The following is a 17,617-nucleotide window of genomic DNA, read 5'->3' as shown; positions in this document are numbered from 1 at the left end:
TTGGCACAATGAGGATTTGCCTGTGGCAGCATTGCCCTGAAAGATGGTCTTGCTCTCCCTGTAGCTGGGCCACTTCTCACAGCAGCAATCTCCTCTCCCACATCCAGTGCCACCTGTCCAGGGGCAATGAGTGCTATCTGTGTCTTTGGGACAGCCAAATTCAGGTCTGCCTACACTGCCCTGAGCCCTGGTCCAGCTCTAAACTGGTGTATGAACAAGCACTTCCCTCCACCCCATTTGCCCTGTTTCTTACAGCAACAGTCCCAGAGCCACAGGCCAGCACAAACCGCTGGATCATCCGTTCTGACCCCAGAAATAATACAGGTTACAGTTTGCTCCCCCATTTGCCCTTTTAGCCTAATGTGTAGCTTTATCAGATTCTTAAGCTACCAGAGTTGTTAAATGGTTACTAAATCAGGCAACAGGTAGGATCTTTGCAGATGGACTGTAATAAGTCAAATTTGGGAAGTTTTGCTAATGAAGCATTCCAGTAGCAACATGTTCTGTGTTCTTCCCTTTCTCCAAAGAGCATGAAATTAGTGAATCAGCTTTAACTGTATTTTTTGTCAGTATGTCACAACCTCAGTGTCCTTTTAATTGAGTAGGAGCCTTGAAAGTGTGTTATTTAGATTCAGTGCTGAATTTGAAGGAAGCATGAAGTGCTTTTCTGGACTTTAGCACTGTCCCTATTCACACCTAACAAATGCAAAACTATTAGGAAACAGCTCCCGTCGAATGATCCAACCTACAAAGAAGTGTTAAGGAAAAAGGACACTTTGCCAGTAGGCAGAACTACCACAGCAGTTCTGATGGCAGAGCATCACTCTTTATTTTTCTGTTCACATTTCAAATGCAGCTGTCACTGTAGCATCTAGGAATCAGTAGAAGAACTAGGAGGACTGAGATTAAAGATACTGATCTGAGCTGAGTTAAATACTGCCTGCATTGATGGACGTGCAATTTTTGGTCCCGGCATTTGCCAGGAGAAAGGGACAAGTGTACATTTCAGTATTTTTTACACAAAAATGTGAAGGTACAGTAGGAAAATACAGTCCCATAAATTTGGTTTTTTTCAAATTATCTATGAGTTTAAATCTAGAGGAAAAAACCATCTCAAGAAACAAAGTAACAGAATATCATTAGTACTTCAGTAATTTTTTATGTCAAGCAGGGAGGAGGACCTTGAACCTTGAGCTTACATCACACACTTATTAGAAAATTTTTAATATGTCTTGTGGTTTCAAGAGATCTCCCAGAAAGAGAGAGATTCTTGAATTCAGAATAAGTTTACAGTCAGTTAAAAATGGTCAAATTACAAGTGTGCTCTAAAGTCAGAACACAAGCAATAATATCATCATCTGACCAAACTGTAGTCATTTGAGTATCTGATGTTCAAGTTGCAAATAGCTGGATGCTGTGCTAGAGAAAATCAGAGTTTCAGTCCTCTCTTCTCACTCTCCAGATTGGTGTCTAAATCTGGGAGTTACTCCCACACCTTACATACAGAGTCAGCCTGGGATGTGGATGCTTATTAAAGGGAAAGTTTCTCTGCTGTAGATCATTCATATCTTTGGCATTGCCCAGATGTAAAACGTTAAAGAAGATGAATTACACCGTATGTTTACTGTCTTCTTAAGTGTATCCACCATAACTGAAAGAGAGCTAGTAACAACCCTTACAGTTGTAATATTCTATCTGTTTGTGTAGGCCTGATGTTGTATGAGGAAGAGAAACGCAAGATCTGGTCCTTAAGATCACCTTTCCTATTTGCCAAGAAGAAATGTTAGATTCGTTGTAATGAAATATAAGCTAAACAAAGCTTTGCTCAGAAGATGATTATTTACTAAATAAATTCTAAAGCAGGGGATTAGAACAAATATGACTCACATAGAGCAAGCTTAAATCCTGCACTGAGGTAAACCCTGCACAACTCAACTCCACTTAAAAAAACCCACCAGTTTGTAGGAGCCTTAGATCCACTGAGAATTTGTGCTTTTAAATCTCTAAGTTTAAATATGCACTCTGGGTGAAAGAAATGAGCAAGAAACAAGCTGTAGAATAAATCTAAAATACAGTCTGCATGTAGGAGTTTCTCTTCTCCTGACATACAGAATTTCAGTTGCAGTCAGTGAAGTCATAGGTATGTGGGAAGACTGAAGAGTCATACCACAGCAGTGGTTCCCAACTGACGAGCAAAGTAGCCACTGTCACTTAACAGACTGAGTAGGTAATGCCAAGGAGGCTCAGTGGAAAGGGAGGCAAAATGTGTCAAGAGAGAAGGAGGGGAAAAGCCCAAACACAAAACCCCAAATCAAACCACTCTGCTAAGCCAGCTTGAAGGTGGCTAGTGTCTGTGCAAAATGGGAGATCTTGTAAAGGTCAGGTGTTATTACCCAATGAAAATGTAGAGTGCACTGAATAAAATGAATTAGTTGTTGCAAAGCATCTAGACGTTCTGGGAAGTGAGCCAGTAGGAACAGAAAATGATCAAACAAAAATAATGCTGAGTTCTTCTAGGAGAAAATGCGAATGTTGCTGTCTTACAGCATTTTCATGTAGCTCAAACAGCAAGAAACAAGATGCAGACCAATGGGTTATAAATGCTCTGTAAAGATTTATTTGCTTAAGCTGGGACACGGTGTGATCTGGTGGGATGTACCTCCATCCTTCAAGGGAGGAAACCTTGTGTGCTGGTTCCACTTCTGCTTTAGCATTGCTGTGGGGAAAGGGACCCTTCTTTTGAAGGCATCAGTGAAATAAAACATTGAGGTGCAGGGAACATCATCTTCTCTTTGCTGGCATCAGTCTGCAACATCTTACTCTTTTAAGTGTCACTGACTCACTGAAATGTATTTTGCACACCCCCTCAGCTTAGTCTTATAGCTCACATCAGTAGATTCCCCGGGTTTAGGTTGAATTATGGCTCTCTGTGCTGCCGGAGGTTCTCAGTTTCAAGGAATTAGAGCTTGTCTCCAAAATCTCAACCTCTCTTCTTGCAAACCAAACTTGTGGGTCACACAATGAACAAGGGGAACATGGCAGCTGGAGGGACAATTGACAAAGCTGTGTTTCTGTCAGAGAGGAGTCTCACCAAATGCTTATGCCGTGTTGCTGGGCAGCAGGTCATAACATTTTGCAGAGCTACCAGTAGAACTGTGGAGGTGAACAGGGTGGGGGGGTAGTTCTGTGCCGCTGTTATGCAGGTGAGGTTTGGAGTTTCTGGGATCACCCACCCTAAGACCAAGATACGGTTCCACCTATTTAAAATGAACAGAGCCCAAGCCTCAGTGGGCAGAGTAAATAAGGTGGCTGATTGCTCATACAGTGAATTGCCAGCTGCTTTGGGGATAATTGGACTTGGAAATATCTCCTTAATTTTGACAGGATTTTACAGTAATTGCTTGACTTATTAGTAACTTTAGTGCACCGTCCCACTGACCCTAACAAGGAATTGGAAGGAGGAACGATACAGTGCAAAACTGCTTTCAACATCCTTCCCACAGACTGAGAGATACTTGTTAACACGCTTTAAACCTCCTTTCCTTTCCTGAAGCTGCAGGACCGTGGGTGTAGATATCTGATTCCTCATCTAGTTGGTGTTGAAATATTCAGGTACCACAATAAAAAGGGCATATATTTACCTAAGATAATACATTAACGCAAGGTCCTATGAGACCTCAATTTTCAAGACATGCCTTACACTCATTAATTTAATGTTAATTTGCATTTAGCAGCCCTAATGATTATATAGGTCAAGAAAACTAAAATATCTTTGTTCTCTGGGGTTTTCTTATCTCCTTAGAGTACGCTCGATTTGAGGCAAAAATCCATGACCTGCGTGAGCAGATGATGAATCACAGCATGAGTTCTGGGTCTGGCTCCCTGAGGACTAATCAGAAGAGGTCACTGTATGTCAGGTAAGCAGGAAGAGTCTTCTCCTGGGAGTATGTCACCAGCTACTCTGTCTATGCCTGATGTGTGTTGTTGGTTTGGCAACGTAGGAAAGAAGTCTGAGGAACTGCCTTGAAACAAACTGAGAAATGCATCCATCTTACAAGCACAGCATCATTAATGACAAAATGGATAAAAGTCCTATTTGCCCTATTTGACCATTTAGAGTAATTTGCAAAGACCATTATACTTTTATAGTGATTTGGGTTTATGAGATTTCTTAGCTCTGTCAGTATCTGAGATGGATATTGTGGAGTATTTCCTTCCGTGTGAGGTCTTGCCCAGACATGGAATGAGTGTTCTCAGAAAGAGCACCTTTTTGCCAAAACGTTTTTCTTGCAAAACACGAACTCTTATAGCTATTCTAAATGCATGGCAATCTGCTGCTATCCCCTTGTGTATGTTTACCCTTCTAGCAGTCTATGCTGCAAAGAGTTTGCCATCTACCTAGCAAGATCAAATGTGCAGATGAGATGGCAAACAAGCTGCTGTCCACAGCGTAAATGAGGTAGTGAATAACAAAGGAATTACCTTTGTAATTTACTGTGAGCAGTGGCTGTAGTTTCACTTTGACTCTACGAGTCTCTTGCTGGACTGGGTGTTGCCCAATTGCCCCAGCAAAATTCTCGCTGTCACTCACCCCTTTTGGGACTCATGGAGACTATGGGACTCTGTCAAGTATTTTAATAATCTTAATAATTATGCTTCTCTAGGCTTTCATTTTCACTCTCCCCTTTGTCCCCTCCATCCTCCCCATGCTCAGCATATAATTTGAAATTCCTGACAATCACGAAGTAGAGGGAAGCAATTTGTCAGCCTCTAGGCAGTGATAATTATTCACAGGGGAGCTAATTCAGGTGATAACATTGCAGAGATCCAATTAAGGCTAAATTCTACATTTTGTCATTATGCTCTCAGTGTGAAGGAGTAAGGTAGCAGAGAAGGAAGGGAAAACTAAAATGTTAGCATGAAGGGTCTTATTCTAATGGGCAACAACCACATGAAGCACTAATTGGTACTGCTGTCAGAAGGAGCAATGACTGAAGGGATATGGATCACTCTTACCAGTGATGTTGCTGTTGGGCAAGGTCAGATTAGAAGTGTTGAAGTTTTCAATGCATCTCTAGCCTTCTCTGACCTGAAGTAAGTTTTTTTCCAGACCAAACAGAGTGACTTTTTTGTCAAGAGCTTTAGTCAGCTCCCTGAATTTGCATTTTGTGAAAAGCCACAACTGTGTGTGTAAGGATGGATAGATCCAAGCTTTCTTTCTCAAGGTAAGCTAGGAACCCAAAATGTGGGGAGTAATGGTGCGAGAAGTCCAAGCCAGCAACTGCAGGTTAATTGAGGTGTACACATAAAGGGCTAATGCTGGGTCCTGAACACCTTACTGCAGTTTGAACTGCAACAAAGCTTGATCCCCCCAGTGCGAGCGCTGACCTGGTACGCTCTGCTGAGAGCTGCAGCTTATTAACCTGCACTCTGAGCAAAGCTGAGATGTCTGTGCTGCATCTGGACGAGCCTAGCTCTTCTGTACAGTATTTCTCTGTGTGCACTGATGAGCCTGGTTTTCTGCTAGTTCATGAATTCTGGCTGTGGTCTGTCTCACTGAGCTGCTATGCCCTGGTGCTTCACTGCAGGAGCCTTTGATGTCTTAGCTGCTTATCTAAATGGCACTTCCCAAACCACAAATGCAAAACCTGTTCTTTTATTCCAGAATCGTTGTAACAAATGCCCCAAACCTCTGAAGCAGAAAACCACAAAAGCCTCAGTCACTTTTGTTAGCATTTACTTTTTTCACTCAAAACCACACAATTGGCTGTGTCCATGTCTGAGCAGCCTGATTGAGAGGCTCTGTATCCTACATATTGCCATAACGTGTTTGTAGTACAGTAGCACCTGCAGCCTTATGGCCTGTCGCTGTTGGTTCAGTTCATATACACTAATTACAAAGGTAGCTTATGTTTATGTTAGGCACTAAGGAAAAATAAATGTGGGCTCAAAAATGTACTTGTTTTCAGAGATGAAAATTTTCTCTTTATGGATACTCTTTACTGGCAGGGCCCATGTGAAAAGCTAGGATCTAGCATTTGGTTTCTATTTTTACAACTCAGGACATTTCTGTTTCAATGGATTATTTTAGTCAGCATGTGCAAGAGAGCTAGAGGCAAATGACCATATGTTGTTGTAAATCTCTAGCTGTAATGCCAAGTTTATGATTCAAGTTTGCTGTTTTCCTTTCTTTGGGATGTAGTGATTTTGCTGTCCTTCACTGAGTACGGCAAGCATGATTATTTTTTAAGCAGAAAGCTGAATTGAAGCAAATCACTATATTCTAGGCAACACCAGGAAATAAATTAAGATCCAGATAGGTTGTAATAATTGAAAATAAGTGTCATTACCTGCTCATAGAAAAGCCAGCAAAAGAGGGTGAGAAAAAATAAAGCTACAGTTATGCCAGTGTATGTGGGGTTCATTTGATACAAGGTTTTCTTTACCTTACAGTCCGTGATTTCCCCATCCAGCCCCTGCTAAAAAAGCATAGCATTGAGAGATGTGAAATAAGCTATATTAAATTGAGGCAAAATGTAATATGTGGTTAAAGGGTTGAATGTAGGACTAGAAGTAGGTGGCTCAAAGCAGTTAAAAGTCTCACTTCAGGAGTGTACAACACAGGAAAGAGATCGAGAATTATTTGTTCAGAGAAACTGTGTAGCTCTTTGGCATGAGATCCTTTATCTCTGCATACTCTGGTGTTTGTTTTGTATTATTTTTTCTTTCTTTATCCTAGTCTGTCTCTCTGACACCTCCTGGAATATTTCCCACAAATTTCCTGATTTTTTTTTTTTCAGTACCACCTGGTCCTTTTGTATCACAGATCGTGTATCTCTTTTTCAGATGTCATCAGAGAGTCCACAATATTAAAGGCAAAGTATGAGACTCTGGGGGAGGATGGAGCAGTAGGAAATGCTTTTAATCCTTTTAGGAGCCTACAAATTCTTTGTCACTAAATCTGAGGAAAAGAAATACAAAAAGAAATGCAGAAAGTGAGAGAATAGATAGGAAATGTAGAAAATGTTATTATTCATGCTTTATTGGTGGTGAAAGTGAATGAATTTAAATTGAATTCACTAAGTGCAATGGTAGGCTAAAAAAAATCTGCTGTTATCATTTTTAAGTCATTGGAATTCAGTCATCAGCTCATGATCAACAAGGAGAGTAAACAAACCCATCACCATCTAGATGTTGTGCTATATACATGCATAGCAGGGTCTTATGCAAATTCGTGTCTTCCTTTTTGTCTTTTCAGCTCAAGATTTTAAAATCTGCTCTTGTAAGATATATATATTTGCTTGTCTTGAAATAAATACACACTTTACTTTGTCCTTCTTGGTCCATATCAATAGTCAAATTTTTTAGGCTGCATATGGTTACTGTTGCTACTCTTAGGAAGTGCCAGATCATGTTATTTAACTCACAGGCTATGGAACATGACAGGCTTTTGAAGAGTTAAGCATCAGAGAAGTACAGTCCTTTAAAACATTTGTTGAATTGGAGCAGCCACTGAAACTTTAACTTCCAAGCTTTGAAGGAAACTGAGAGCTTGAGTGGCTTTCCTGTTGTTTTACTAGATTATTCCTGAGCTTAAAATACTTGTGTTAGATTGCTGAGGAGAAGAGTAGCCACTTCAGTAATTGCCACAATACATGCAAAGAAAAGGTCTTCAGGAATTATCTGGCATCCAAAACTGCTGTCTTAGAGTCTGGTTTTGGTTTACAGATGAAAATTAGTGAGATACACTTAGAATAAACAGTCACTGCACCATTTAAGCTTTATTCAAACCAGACAACTTCTGAAACAATGTTTGTGTTTAAAAAATCCAGTTGTCTAAAGCCACAACCAGGCGCTGTGGAGGTTTATCACTGTGCAGAAATAATTCAAAAGCTTCACACCCCCCAGCCCTTTCACCGCCACTTCTCTGTTTAAAATCTGTTCAGTGCTGTCAGTGACCAGACATGATTTCACCTCCTCAGGGCTCCTTGTTGCCATCTATGAAGGGACTGGTTGATCGTACTGAAATGCAGCTATTTCGGCTTCAGCACTACTTTCAAATATATCAGTACAAAATGGATGGTACAGCTGGCTGTAAGTGTGGGGATGGAAATCAGGGCTGGGGCAGGACTGCAGTGTCAGAAGTGGTTCTGAAGCTGCTTCTCCACTGTGCAGGGAAGAGCACTACAGTGGGAAGGGCTCTTCCCAATAAGTTGAAGAAGCTTATGATCAACCTTTTTATTTCCAGTCCATGTTGCACTATTTATAAAAAATGTGCACGATGCAAAGGGGTGTCCCTTAGTCCACTACATTTTTGTCTTCTTCTGACTGGAATTAGTGCTAAGCATTTCATAGCTGTGATAGATATGGGCCTTACAAACACACAGTATTATGTGATAAAAATGTGTGTGCTCTGGTTCATTTTTTTTTGAGCCATGAGGAAGAATCTGGAGATTTGCCATCACAACTTAGCATCAGCAAAGGGAAGTCAAAGCTGAGGTACTTTGGGTGGTTTACTCTCATTCCTAGCACAATGGATTCTCCAGTAGGTATTAAACAGCTTTATACAAATTTCCTGAATTTAGGAATTAGCATGTTGCCATATCATAGATTCATAGATGGTTTGGGTTAGAAGAGACCTTAAACATCACCTGGTTTCAAACACCTGCCATGGGCAGGGACATCTTCTGCTAGAGAGACTTTGATTTTCAACAGATCACAGAAATTCTCAGTTTTGAATTTTTCAGAGCTACAATTGAAATTCAGTAGAGGCAGTTTGTGAAGATTGAATCTGATATCCAGGGCTGGTTTTATGCAATGTCTGTTACAAATACCATTCAGTCTTCCCGTCTTCTCTGAGGCAGTGAACCTCCACAGGCTAGTGAACATCAGGTCAAGGCTCCGTGGGCAGAATTCTCTTGGGAATCTGCACAGCCAGTTGCAATGCAGTCTGAAATCCACCTGAGAAATGCAATTCGTGGAGACATCATGGTAGTGAAACCTGAACACAGACTGGGTGATGGATAGCTCTAGTATGTAGGTCTGGAAGGAGAAATGCCATGAAGAGGTAATTGCGCCGGGGTTTCCAGAAGGAGGTACTGAGGAAACCAGAGAGAGCTATGAAAGTCATGATTAAATACTCATTACCAGGAGAGAGAATATTTTTTTGAGAGATGTATATGTGCGTGTGTATATATTATATATATATAAAGAAAATCCAAATAGATACATTCGTGTTAATTACATGCTATATCTACATACACATTGCAAAAATCTTCACTTAAGCGAGTTGCCTAGTATCTCTCTTGAGTCAATGGAGTGCACTTGGCACTTTCAGAGTACAATTCATGTCATCCAGAAGTAGACATCTAAAATTGCACAGGCGAATCATGCCCTAAAAATGTCTCTTTCTCACAGTTGAGTGGAAGGAGCCCCAGGTGATTAGCTGAGATGTAAACATCAATATTAGAGACACTTCAAGTTATGTGACCTGAATCCCACGCACACTGACAATCTTTCTGCTTTGCTCTCTCTCACACACACACACACACGAGTGTTCATATGCTTATCTAGGAGCTGTAACATCAGGCTTCTGACTGTTTCTGTGCATTCTTCTGTGACATAGATTAGAAACACCAACAGTCTTGTTTAATTGGGCTGGTTTTTTGCTCGTATTCTTATTCCCCAGAATTCCTTCTGAATTCATTTGTCACTTTAGTTAGCGCTACTGAGGATCCACAGACACTCAGTACACGGTCATCAAGCTGGATGAGTTTAAGACTCCAGCATCTGGGAGCATCCGAACTGTAGTTTCTTTCAGGTTTTGCAACACTGTAGGCCAGTACAGATTTCTGGAGAGCAAATGTAAGTGAGCTTGGCACCTAGACATTATTTTTTGTGTTTGTTTTAATGAGGAAATAGCTACAGCTTACATAGCCATGCGTGTACTTTAATGGCATGATAGAACTATTAGAATTCCCTTTACTGAACAGTAAGTGGAGGAGAATGGAATTTTAGTACAGTTTTTTCACTTACCTCAGATTCCTGGGCAATTGAATGGTCCAAATTGTAGCACAGAATGGAAACATGCGTTCAGAAAATGTATCATAAATGGCATAATGCAGACATGTTTGGAAATGGCCAGATAGGTACACACACAAAAACTCAATTTGTGAAAGGGCTTATTGGACTTGAAATTCCTTTTCAGACTGGAAATGTTGGAATGTCACTCATTTCACATGTCCTGGTTAAGTGAGAGTTTCTGAATATTCAATTACTGCTTTTTAACGGTTCTTTCTCTGAAAATAAGTATCTTTTCCAGATCCTCCTGGCACAAATATTCTCCCTGGCTTCAGTGAGAGCTGCTCAGATTCAGAACCAAGGAAATAGTGTAAATCTTTATTTTTCAAAGCAAGGAGGGTCACTCTGTGTGCTTTAGAAACCTTTTCCCTGGGGGGACATTCAAGACCTGAACTGCATCACTGAGTAACTGTTCACTCAGGTCTTCATTAATTATCAGAAACACTGAGGAACTGAGGAGGATGAGGGATTTGCTGGAATACAAGAACCACCTAATACAATGGGAAATATGTAGTTGTTATTTATTGCATTGAATTTCATGTTTAGAGAAAAAGCATCTGGCTTACAGGACATGTGATTATCTGTAAAGTGAAAAAGGAAGATGAAACCAACTCTTGTCTTTGGCAAAGCAAATCTAATATTTTCTTGCAAAATACATCCTGTTTATATGCTTAGAGGCAGTTGCAAAAATTACCGTGCTCATCATTCTGCTGCTAATAACAGAGCAAATGAGAAATTAAAAATTTCAACTGAAAATTGAAGAACAGAGGATATCTGGAGAGAAACTGTTTTGTTGGGCTTTTTTTTAAGGTGGCCTCTTGGTGTCGGTGGGAACTGTGAGCACTTCACAGTTCTTTGTATTATGCCTGTGAAATTTTCACAGGTCCTTAACTGAGGTATCCTAAGACTCACAATGCTTATGCCACTCTCAGCTGAAAGATGCATGTGAGAATTATTAATCGTGGACTACTCACAATTCAAAGGCCTTCAGGTTTATAGTTTGATGGCAGTCTGGTGCTAAAAAAATCCACCCTAAAATGTGATGCTGTAAATACAACAAAATATGTCTCACCAATACCCTAGGACTGTGAAAATCGATATATTTAATATACAGTCAGTTGAAACTATTAGCCACCTCACAAGCAATTACACTTTTTGCTAACAGTCACTGCAATTCTTATTCATCTGATACTTTTTTGCAGTGTTGATACTAATGAACAATTAAGGAAAAAATGATGTTTGTTTGCAATTCTTCGTAATGTTTCACAGACAAAGACAAAGCAGTTAATGGAGAGTGAAAACTGAACATGTAAACACATCAGTCAAGCAGTCTCATCTCTGTGTCTGACACCAGCTCTCTCCTTCACATCTTCATGTTTATCATATCTGCTGCTCTTAGGTACCGGGTGTGTAATGAGTTCAGCCAATCCCTCCCAGAGACGGGGTGCAATGCATTGTTAGCTGCAGCATGAACCAACAGCTCAGCAAGCCTTTTATCAATGGGTGTTTCTCCAGCTGTGTCAAAAAGGGGCAAAAAGCAGATGTATTTCTATGTGGTTGTGGCTTTGCAAATCATTGACTAGTTTGTGTTCAAGATTATGAGCTATTGCACACTGTACTGAGCACTTGGAAGGACGGAGCCCCCTGTGAATCAACCACAGCCTGCAGGAATCGGAGATAACACATTCTGCCTGAAGTTCAGAATAGAAAACAGAATACAAAGCAGCTCCTTTTCAAAGCCATTCTTGCCTAAGTTATCTTATCTTTATATTTTCAGTAAAACTTCTGCGTATTTTAAAAAACTGGCTCAGACCTGGAATCGTGTTCTCAGTGCTGAATTATTAGTGCCTGGTGTGAAGCAGCTTTTCTATTAGCAACTTCAGTAGGCATAAATAGTACATACTTGTGGCCTTTTTTCGTATTGTTCTGTTTCATAAGTTATTAAAATAATGTCTCAGAACAGGTAATGTGCTTGACGCGATGTCTGCTCTACAGAAGCAGCACACCTTTTTCTTTCCTTAAGTGATGCCTTAATATCTTTTCATTGCACACATATTGTGCTTTTCCATTCCCTAGAGGGACTGCCTGCTTTCTGCTTCAGAGACTAGAAAGTGTTAGCTTTCTATTATCAGCTAGGATAATATCCAAACCAGAAGATGATGAGGATGAAGATCCTGGCCTTATGTGGGAGTAGGATTTGTTTGAAATTTTTATAACCCAAGATAGGCACAGTTTCAGCCTCATTTCTAAGCAGAAATCTGAACATGATCCATCGGTGCAGGGTGGGGACAGGAGAGTGAAGATAAACTGTCTGTGGCTTAAAATGGCTGAAAGTGAGTCAGCAAAACATGCATTTAAGCGGTGTGTGTTCTCTGTGAAATAGCAGTCTGATCCAACAAGTAGTTGCTTATGATGTTTCCATGTCAACAGCTATAATAGGACACCATCAGTTTATGCTGCTCTCAACTGGAAAAGTACAAGCCAGTAGCTTAGAGCGTGAACATAGAGAGGAGAGCCTATTGAAATAAAAGCTTGTGTGAGTACAGTCAAAGTTGGAAACCTAAATATGTGCACTGGCACACAGCACAGTGGCTAATGTGAGAGAAAGAAGGTGCTTGGCCCTATTGAAGAGTTTTCTACCTGAAATCTTATACAGAGAAGTCATAAAGCCACTGTAGAACAGGCTCTCCAAATCGGCTGTGTTGAAACAAAGCTGAGAAAAGTGTGAAACAGGACATAACACTGCTGAAAAAAGTAGTGGGAATCTGCATACAAAATTGCTTTCAATAAAGACAAATGAGGAGCATCTTTGGTCTCACTGCAAGGAAGTCCATCTATGGAGAGGGAGCCCAGCCGAGTTAAGTGATGAAGCTAAGTGGGACCAGTAGTCTTTTCTGACCCTTTTACTTCTCATTAGAAATAGAAATTACTGTAATAATGCTGTGGTGGGCCTGGGAGGATCTGGGGAATTGCCTACCTGAATTGGGGATCATAAGGAGTTCCTCAGGAACTCCATTTGGTCATTCACTGCCACCCCATTCTTGTAACAGGAAAAAAAGTACTAATCAGGTCCTCCCAGGCTTCACTGACATCCTGTTGAGTAAACCCTGCTTTAGATGCAGCTGCTTTACTATTTCTGCTGTGAGTGGTGCTTGTGTGGCACTGGTTGATACGTAAAGGTGGTGTCCAAGGTGACCCAGCTCAGCATGCCAGCCCCAGCAGGTCTTGCACTACTTGCCCCATCTCTGTCCCTCTTGTATACCAGTGTTGACAAGTTGGATTTGATCCTCTCTGAATGTGCCTCATATTCAGTAAAAAATTAGTTGAGATTAACACATCTCTGTGTGTGTTATATATATATGTGTGTGTACATCTGCATTCTGCCGTGTCTCTGACTTCATCTCTTGTGAAGATTCTGATTATGTGTGGCTCATTCTTCTCTTCAAACTTCCTGCACTAATTGCTTTATCTACTAATGTAGCAAATAAGACTATCAGAGTTATCTGATGAAGAGTTATCTGGTGAAGAGTTTACCAGATGTTCCTCACCAAATAGGAATTATAATAATTAAACATTCACCCACTTTCCACAGATTCTATTTCTTATGCTTTTTAATTTACCTCGAAGGTAACCACATTCCTTCACCCAATATATTGGGCTGCCACAATCATCAACACACCTGCTTAGCACAGCATAATATCTACTCCTGTACAAAGCCCTGCCCACAGAGAAGGCAATAACACGTTGCTATTTCTGCTCCTACATCTTCCTGCAAGTTGTTTAAAAGGGTCCTGGCATAGTGGGCAGCAGCTGAAAGCTTTGGGAAAAAATTAGGGCAGAAAAAGTTACTTAACAATATAGAAGGCTTTGGGGTTTTTATAACCTCATATTTCTAACCACTTAGATTTTAGTTATGTCAGGTTGGAATAGTTTTTACCTTAGTGTGCTACTAACGATACCTGTCCTTCCCATTTCCAGAAAGTATCAATATTTATTGCACTCTGGGAGATGGAAAGATCTGTAACCTTTTTCTTTTAAAAAACACTATCTCTGCAGACAGGCTTTTTCCCCTTGATGTCCTTGAGACGTTTTAGAGTCCAGGTAGAGGCTGCAGATATCCACTGTAGTAATTACTTCTTTCAGCAGAGACTGTAAGACAATTTGGAGAGAAAAGGATCATAGGTTACCAAGATGAAAGCACAGCCTAATGGCCATCAAGCAGTATTTTGCCACTTTCTTGCAGATGGTTCAAGATTCAAAGCCGTATTTCAGTCCTTTCCACTGTTCCCATCTGTACCCAGCCAGTACGACTTTGTCTGTCATGTTCCATTTTCCTGAGAACACTTCAGGAGCTACTCTTGTAAAAGAAGTAGAGCTTAGGTTTGAAAAATGTCTATGGTTTCTTCATGTATTTATGGACAAGGAAACAGGTTTCTTTGTGAACCCATCTTGAAAATAGATTGAGACTAGACAGTATCAAAATCATTTTCAGAAGCACTGCAGGAAACAAGGTAGAAGCAGTGTTTCTAACAGGGTTTGCAGATTCCAAATGCAATTGCCCTTTCAGTATAAGCATTGAAAGTTATTTTTCCTTTCCTACACTGGCTGGCAGAGCACTTCCACGTCCATGGAGAGCTGTTGTGACAAGAATGATCTGCTGCAGGGAGAAGCTGTGGATGAAATGTCCCGAGAGATACCCTGGAAAGTAGATTTGATCTCAGAGTCACTGTGCCCAGTGTTTCATCGAGACATGACATTACAGACACATTTTTATGACATCCACTTGTTCCTAATTTAATAGCAAATTTATCACATTATATTGTTTAGGGCACTGGTGTCTGGTCCTGATTTCATACCTGGTCTTCTTTACAGAAAAAAGGATGAGCTACAGGAACATTGTCAAGGTCAGAGCTAGGTTCCTAAAGCATCTTCTGGAGTTATGAGTTACAGCATGACTTCAGTGCATGGCACTTCTTCAGATCTGATTTACACAGGTTTCATTCTGCTTCAGTTAACCCTACCTATACTGCAATTAAGGTCTTTACTCAGTCTTTACTCTGGTTTCAAGCCAGAATCATGAGATGTTCCAGGAGTAAAAATAAGAATTCCTCTTTCATCGTTGATATTTACATGTGGATTCATCTTGAAAGTCTTGTGAACTTTAGCAGATCTTTCACCAAAACTGAACTGGACGTAAATTTTCTTGATAAGTCTTTGACAATCTCTTCATCTACTTATACTTTAATAATTAATTAGAACATCAGTAAGAACAAAATATGAATTAATAGATGTGGACCATGAGACACTTCATATCAATTTCTGTGTTGGGCTTACTGTCTGGCCAAATCTAGTGGTTACTGCTAGAAGATGATGGCTCAATTTGCAGTCCACAGCTCACCGCATCTCCTGCTGCAGGTCCAATAACTACAGATTATTAACTCCCATGAAAAACAGATATGACACCTGGCAACGAGGTGAGTTTCACTGGTTTAGTGGTAAATAACTATTCTTTCCTGTAGATTTGATCTCATTCATCAAATGCCTAATAATTTCTTTCAATATTTGAATCATATGCTGTCTTTCTGCACAGGCCAAGAAGTATGACCTTTTATTATAGCTACTGTGTTAGTAAAGTCATCTTTTTTTAATTGATGTTTTCAGGATTGTAGTTTACTTTAATTTGTATTATTGCTCGATGTTAAAATTCAGAATATGTTTAAACAATATATGATTAGAAATACAGGGTTTTCTTTTAAGTGTCCTCAGTGATCAATTTATCTGCCTTTGTCTGTCTGCTGCACCACCAGCAGATAGTCATTCATTTAGAAATACATACATATAGGTTTCCTTCAAGAATATCAAAACAATTTTAAAATTTGGATAAAATTCAACAGATAATTTTGCCTTTAATGAGGATTGCAACAGCTTTGGCTGTAAGAAGTCTGGAGAAAAAGATTGTAAAATAAATAATCAACAGACAGGATGTTTTTCTTACTGAAAATATGAAAGAATAGGCAAATTGACTGAATTAATGACTTGAAAATTATCCAGTGTAATGCAAGGATCATGGCTGAATTTAGCGTGTAGAAAATGGGGTTGTTTTCCTCTCAATAGAGTATGAAAGTGTTGTATGGTAGATGGATTTTCAGCTACTTTAGTTTTAATTTCTCTGTATTGCCATCCTAAGGACATCAGGCTTGGACAGACCCTTCTAATGTGGACAATGTGCAGAAGGATTAAAGTTTCCTCTCCCTAAACTTCTTACTTGCTATAATTTCCTTGCTTCGGTGCAGCAGCTCTAATTTGCATTAAGATGAGGAAAGGAAAATCCCTACTTTGTTTGTTGGCATTTGAGTTTTTAGGAAAGGACACTTCAATTATAATCATATTTCAGTGCTGCTTTTTAAGGAAATTTTATAAAATATTAAGCTGCTGCAGTTGTACTTTTAGTGTTCCATCTATGGAAATGCACTACCTACCCCAGCAGGTTACACAAAAGATTTGCACTCATTTTTCTGCTTGCCTTGAGTTCTAAATATATTCCAGAGCAACTGGGGACATGAGTTTGAAAGGTAATTTTGTTGTCTTTTGGAAGAGCAGATAGATAAGTATATGAAATATGGGAAATACTCTAAATTTATTTATTAAATACTCCATAATAATTATGTCTTCTACAAAATCAGTAAACCCTATCTGCATTCAATATAACCAGTAATGTGGCATGAATTGAGGAGTCATACACTGCCATAGCTCAGACAAAAATTTTAGTGATAGCAGGAATTTACTCCAAGTTACTGTTTAGAAGATCTCTGCCTGTTAAAAGCACACAAAGAATTTTCCATCCTATCCGAGCTCTTTCTCCAGGAAGATAAGTGGTATCATGCTGGAATTGAGTAGCTCAGATTCTCCCTTGATTTAGGACCTAAAGATACACAGTTATATTGTTAAAGAGATATTAGGTGATGCCGGAGCACTACAATGAGCTGTTTGTTCCTTTTAGGACACCCAATTGCAGTTATTGGAGATAAAGAGATTTTTAATAAGTCATCTCGGGCTATTTAAGTCACCTAACTCTGAAGAGTCTGACATCAAATTGTTGAGATTTCTGAATTTGAAGTGTGAAAGAGGTTGGGGTTTTTTTATTGCAGCCCAAATGGAAGTTTTTCTAATGGGATCAGAGGAGTACATCTAATGCTTCAGTTTCGGGTCAATATCACTGAGGCTCTGGTTGTACTTCTATGATGTGTCATAAACAAGAAAACCTCAACAGGTTTAAGAAAAGGATGATCCAATCTCTCTCTCCCCCTGACTTCTGACATATTATTAAGGTACTGGAACAAAAAATCATGAGGAAAACCCCATTGACAACAAATGACTGTATCCATTTCTTTAAAAGCACGACATGTACCTGGCCTTCTGTCCATTTCTGCTATGAGAGGCAGAAGAAAAAAAAGGTAAATCTATGGTGTTTTCAGTGCTGTTACTTCTCTGCAGAGCTGTAGCTTTTTAAGTAAAGGACTTAGTCTTTTCAGTCAGC

At 39.8% G+C, this 17,617-nt stretch overlaps 1 protein-coding gene across 34 annotated transcripts in view; it reads left to right on the top strand.

The window, feature by feature from the left end:
- Positions 1-17,617, top strand: part of DLG2 (discs large MAGUK scaffold protein 2) — a 998,396-nt gene that overhangs the window by 905,808 nt on the left and 74,971 nt on the right. For 33 of the 34 annotated variants that reach the window (XM_042024070.1, XM_042024069.1, XM_042024064.1 and 30 more), the window contains one exon: positions 3,803-3,917. In XM_042024070.1, coding sequence (XP_041880004.1) covers positions 3,803-3,917 — 115 coding nt within the window. The remainder of the gene's footprint in view (positions 1-3,802; positions 3,918-17,617) is intronic. The other variant, XM_042024093.1, reaches the window with a different exon arrangement.

This window comes from Corvus kubaryi, unplaced genomic scaffold (genome assembly GCF_017639235.1).
Source record: "Corvus kubaryi isolate FWS band 111438036 unplaced genomic scaffold, C.kubaryi_AGA036_p1.0 37260, whole genome shotgun sequence".
Lineage (NCBI taxonomy): Eukaryota > Metazoa > Chordata > Aves > Passeriformes > Corvidae > Corvus > Corvus kubaryi.
The sequence above is the reverse complement of the archived record's forward strand: the minus strand, read 5'-3'. Positions and strand labels throughout refer to the sequence as shown.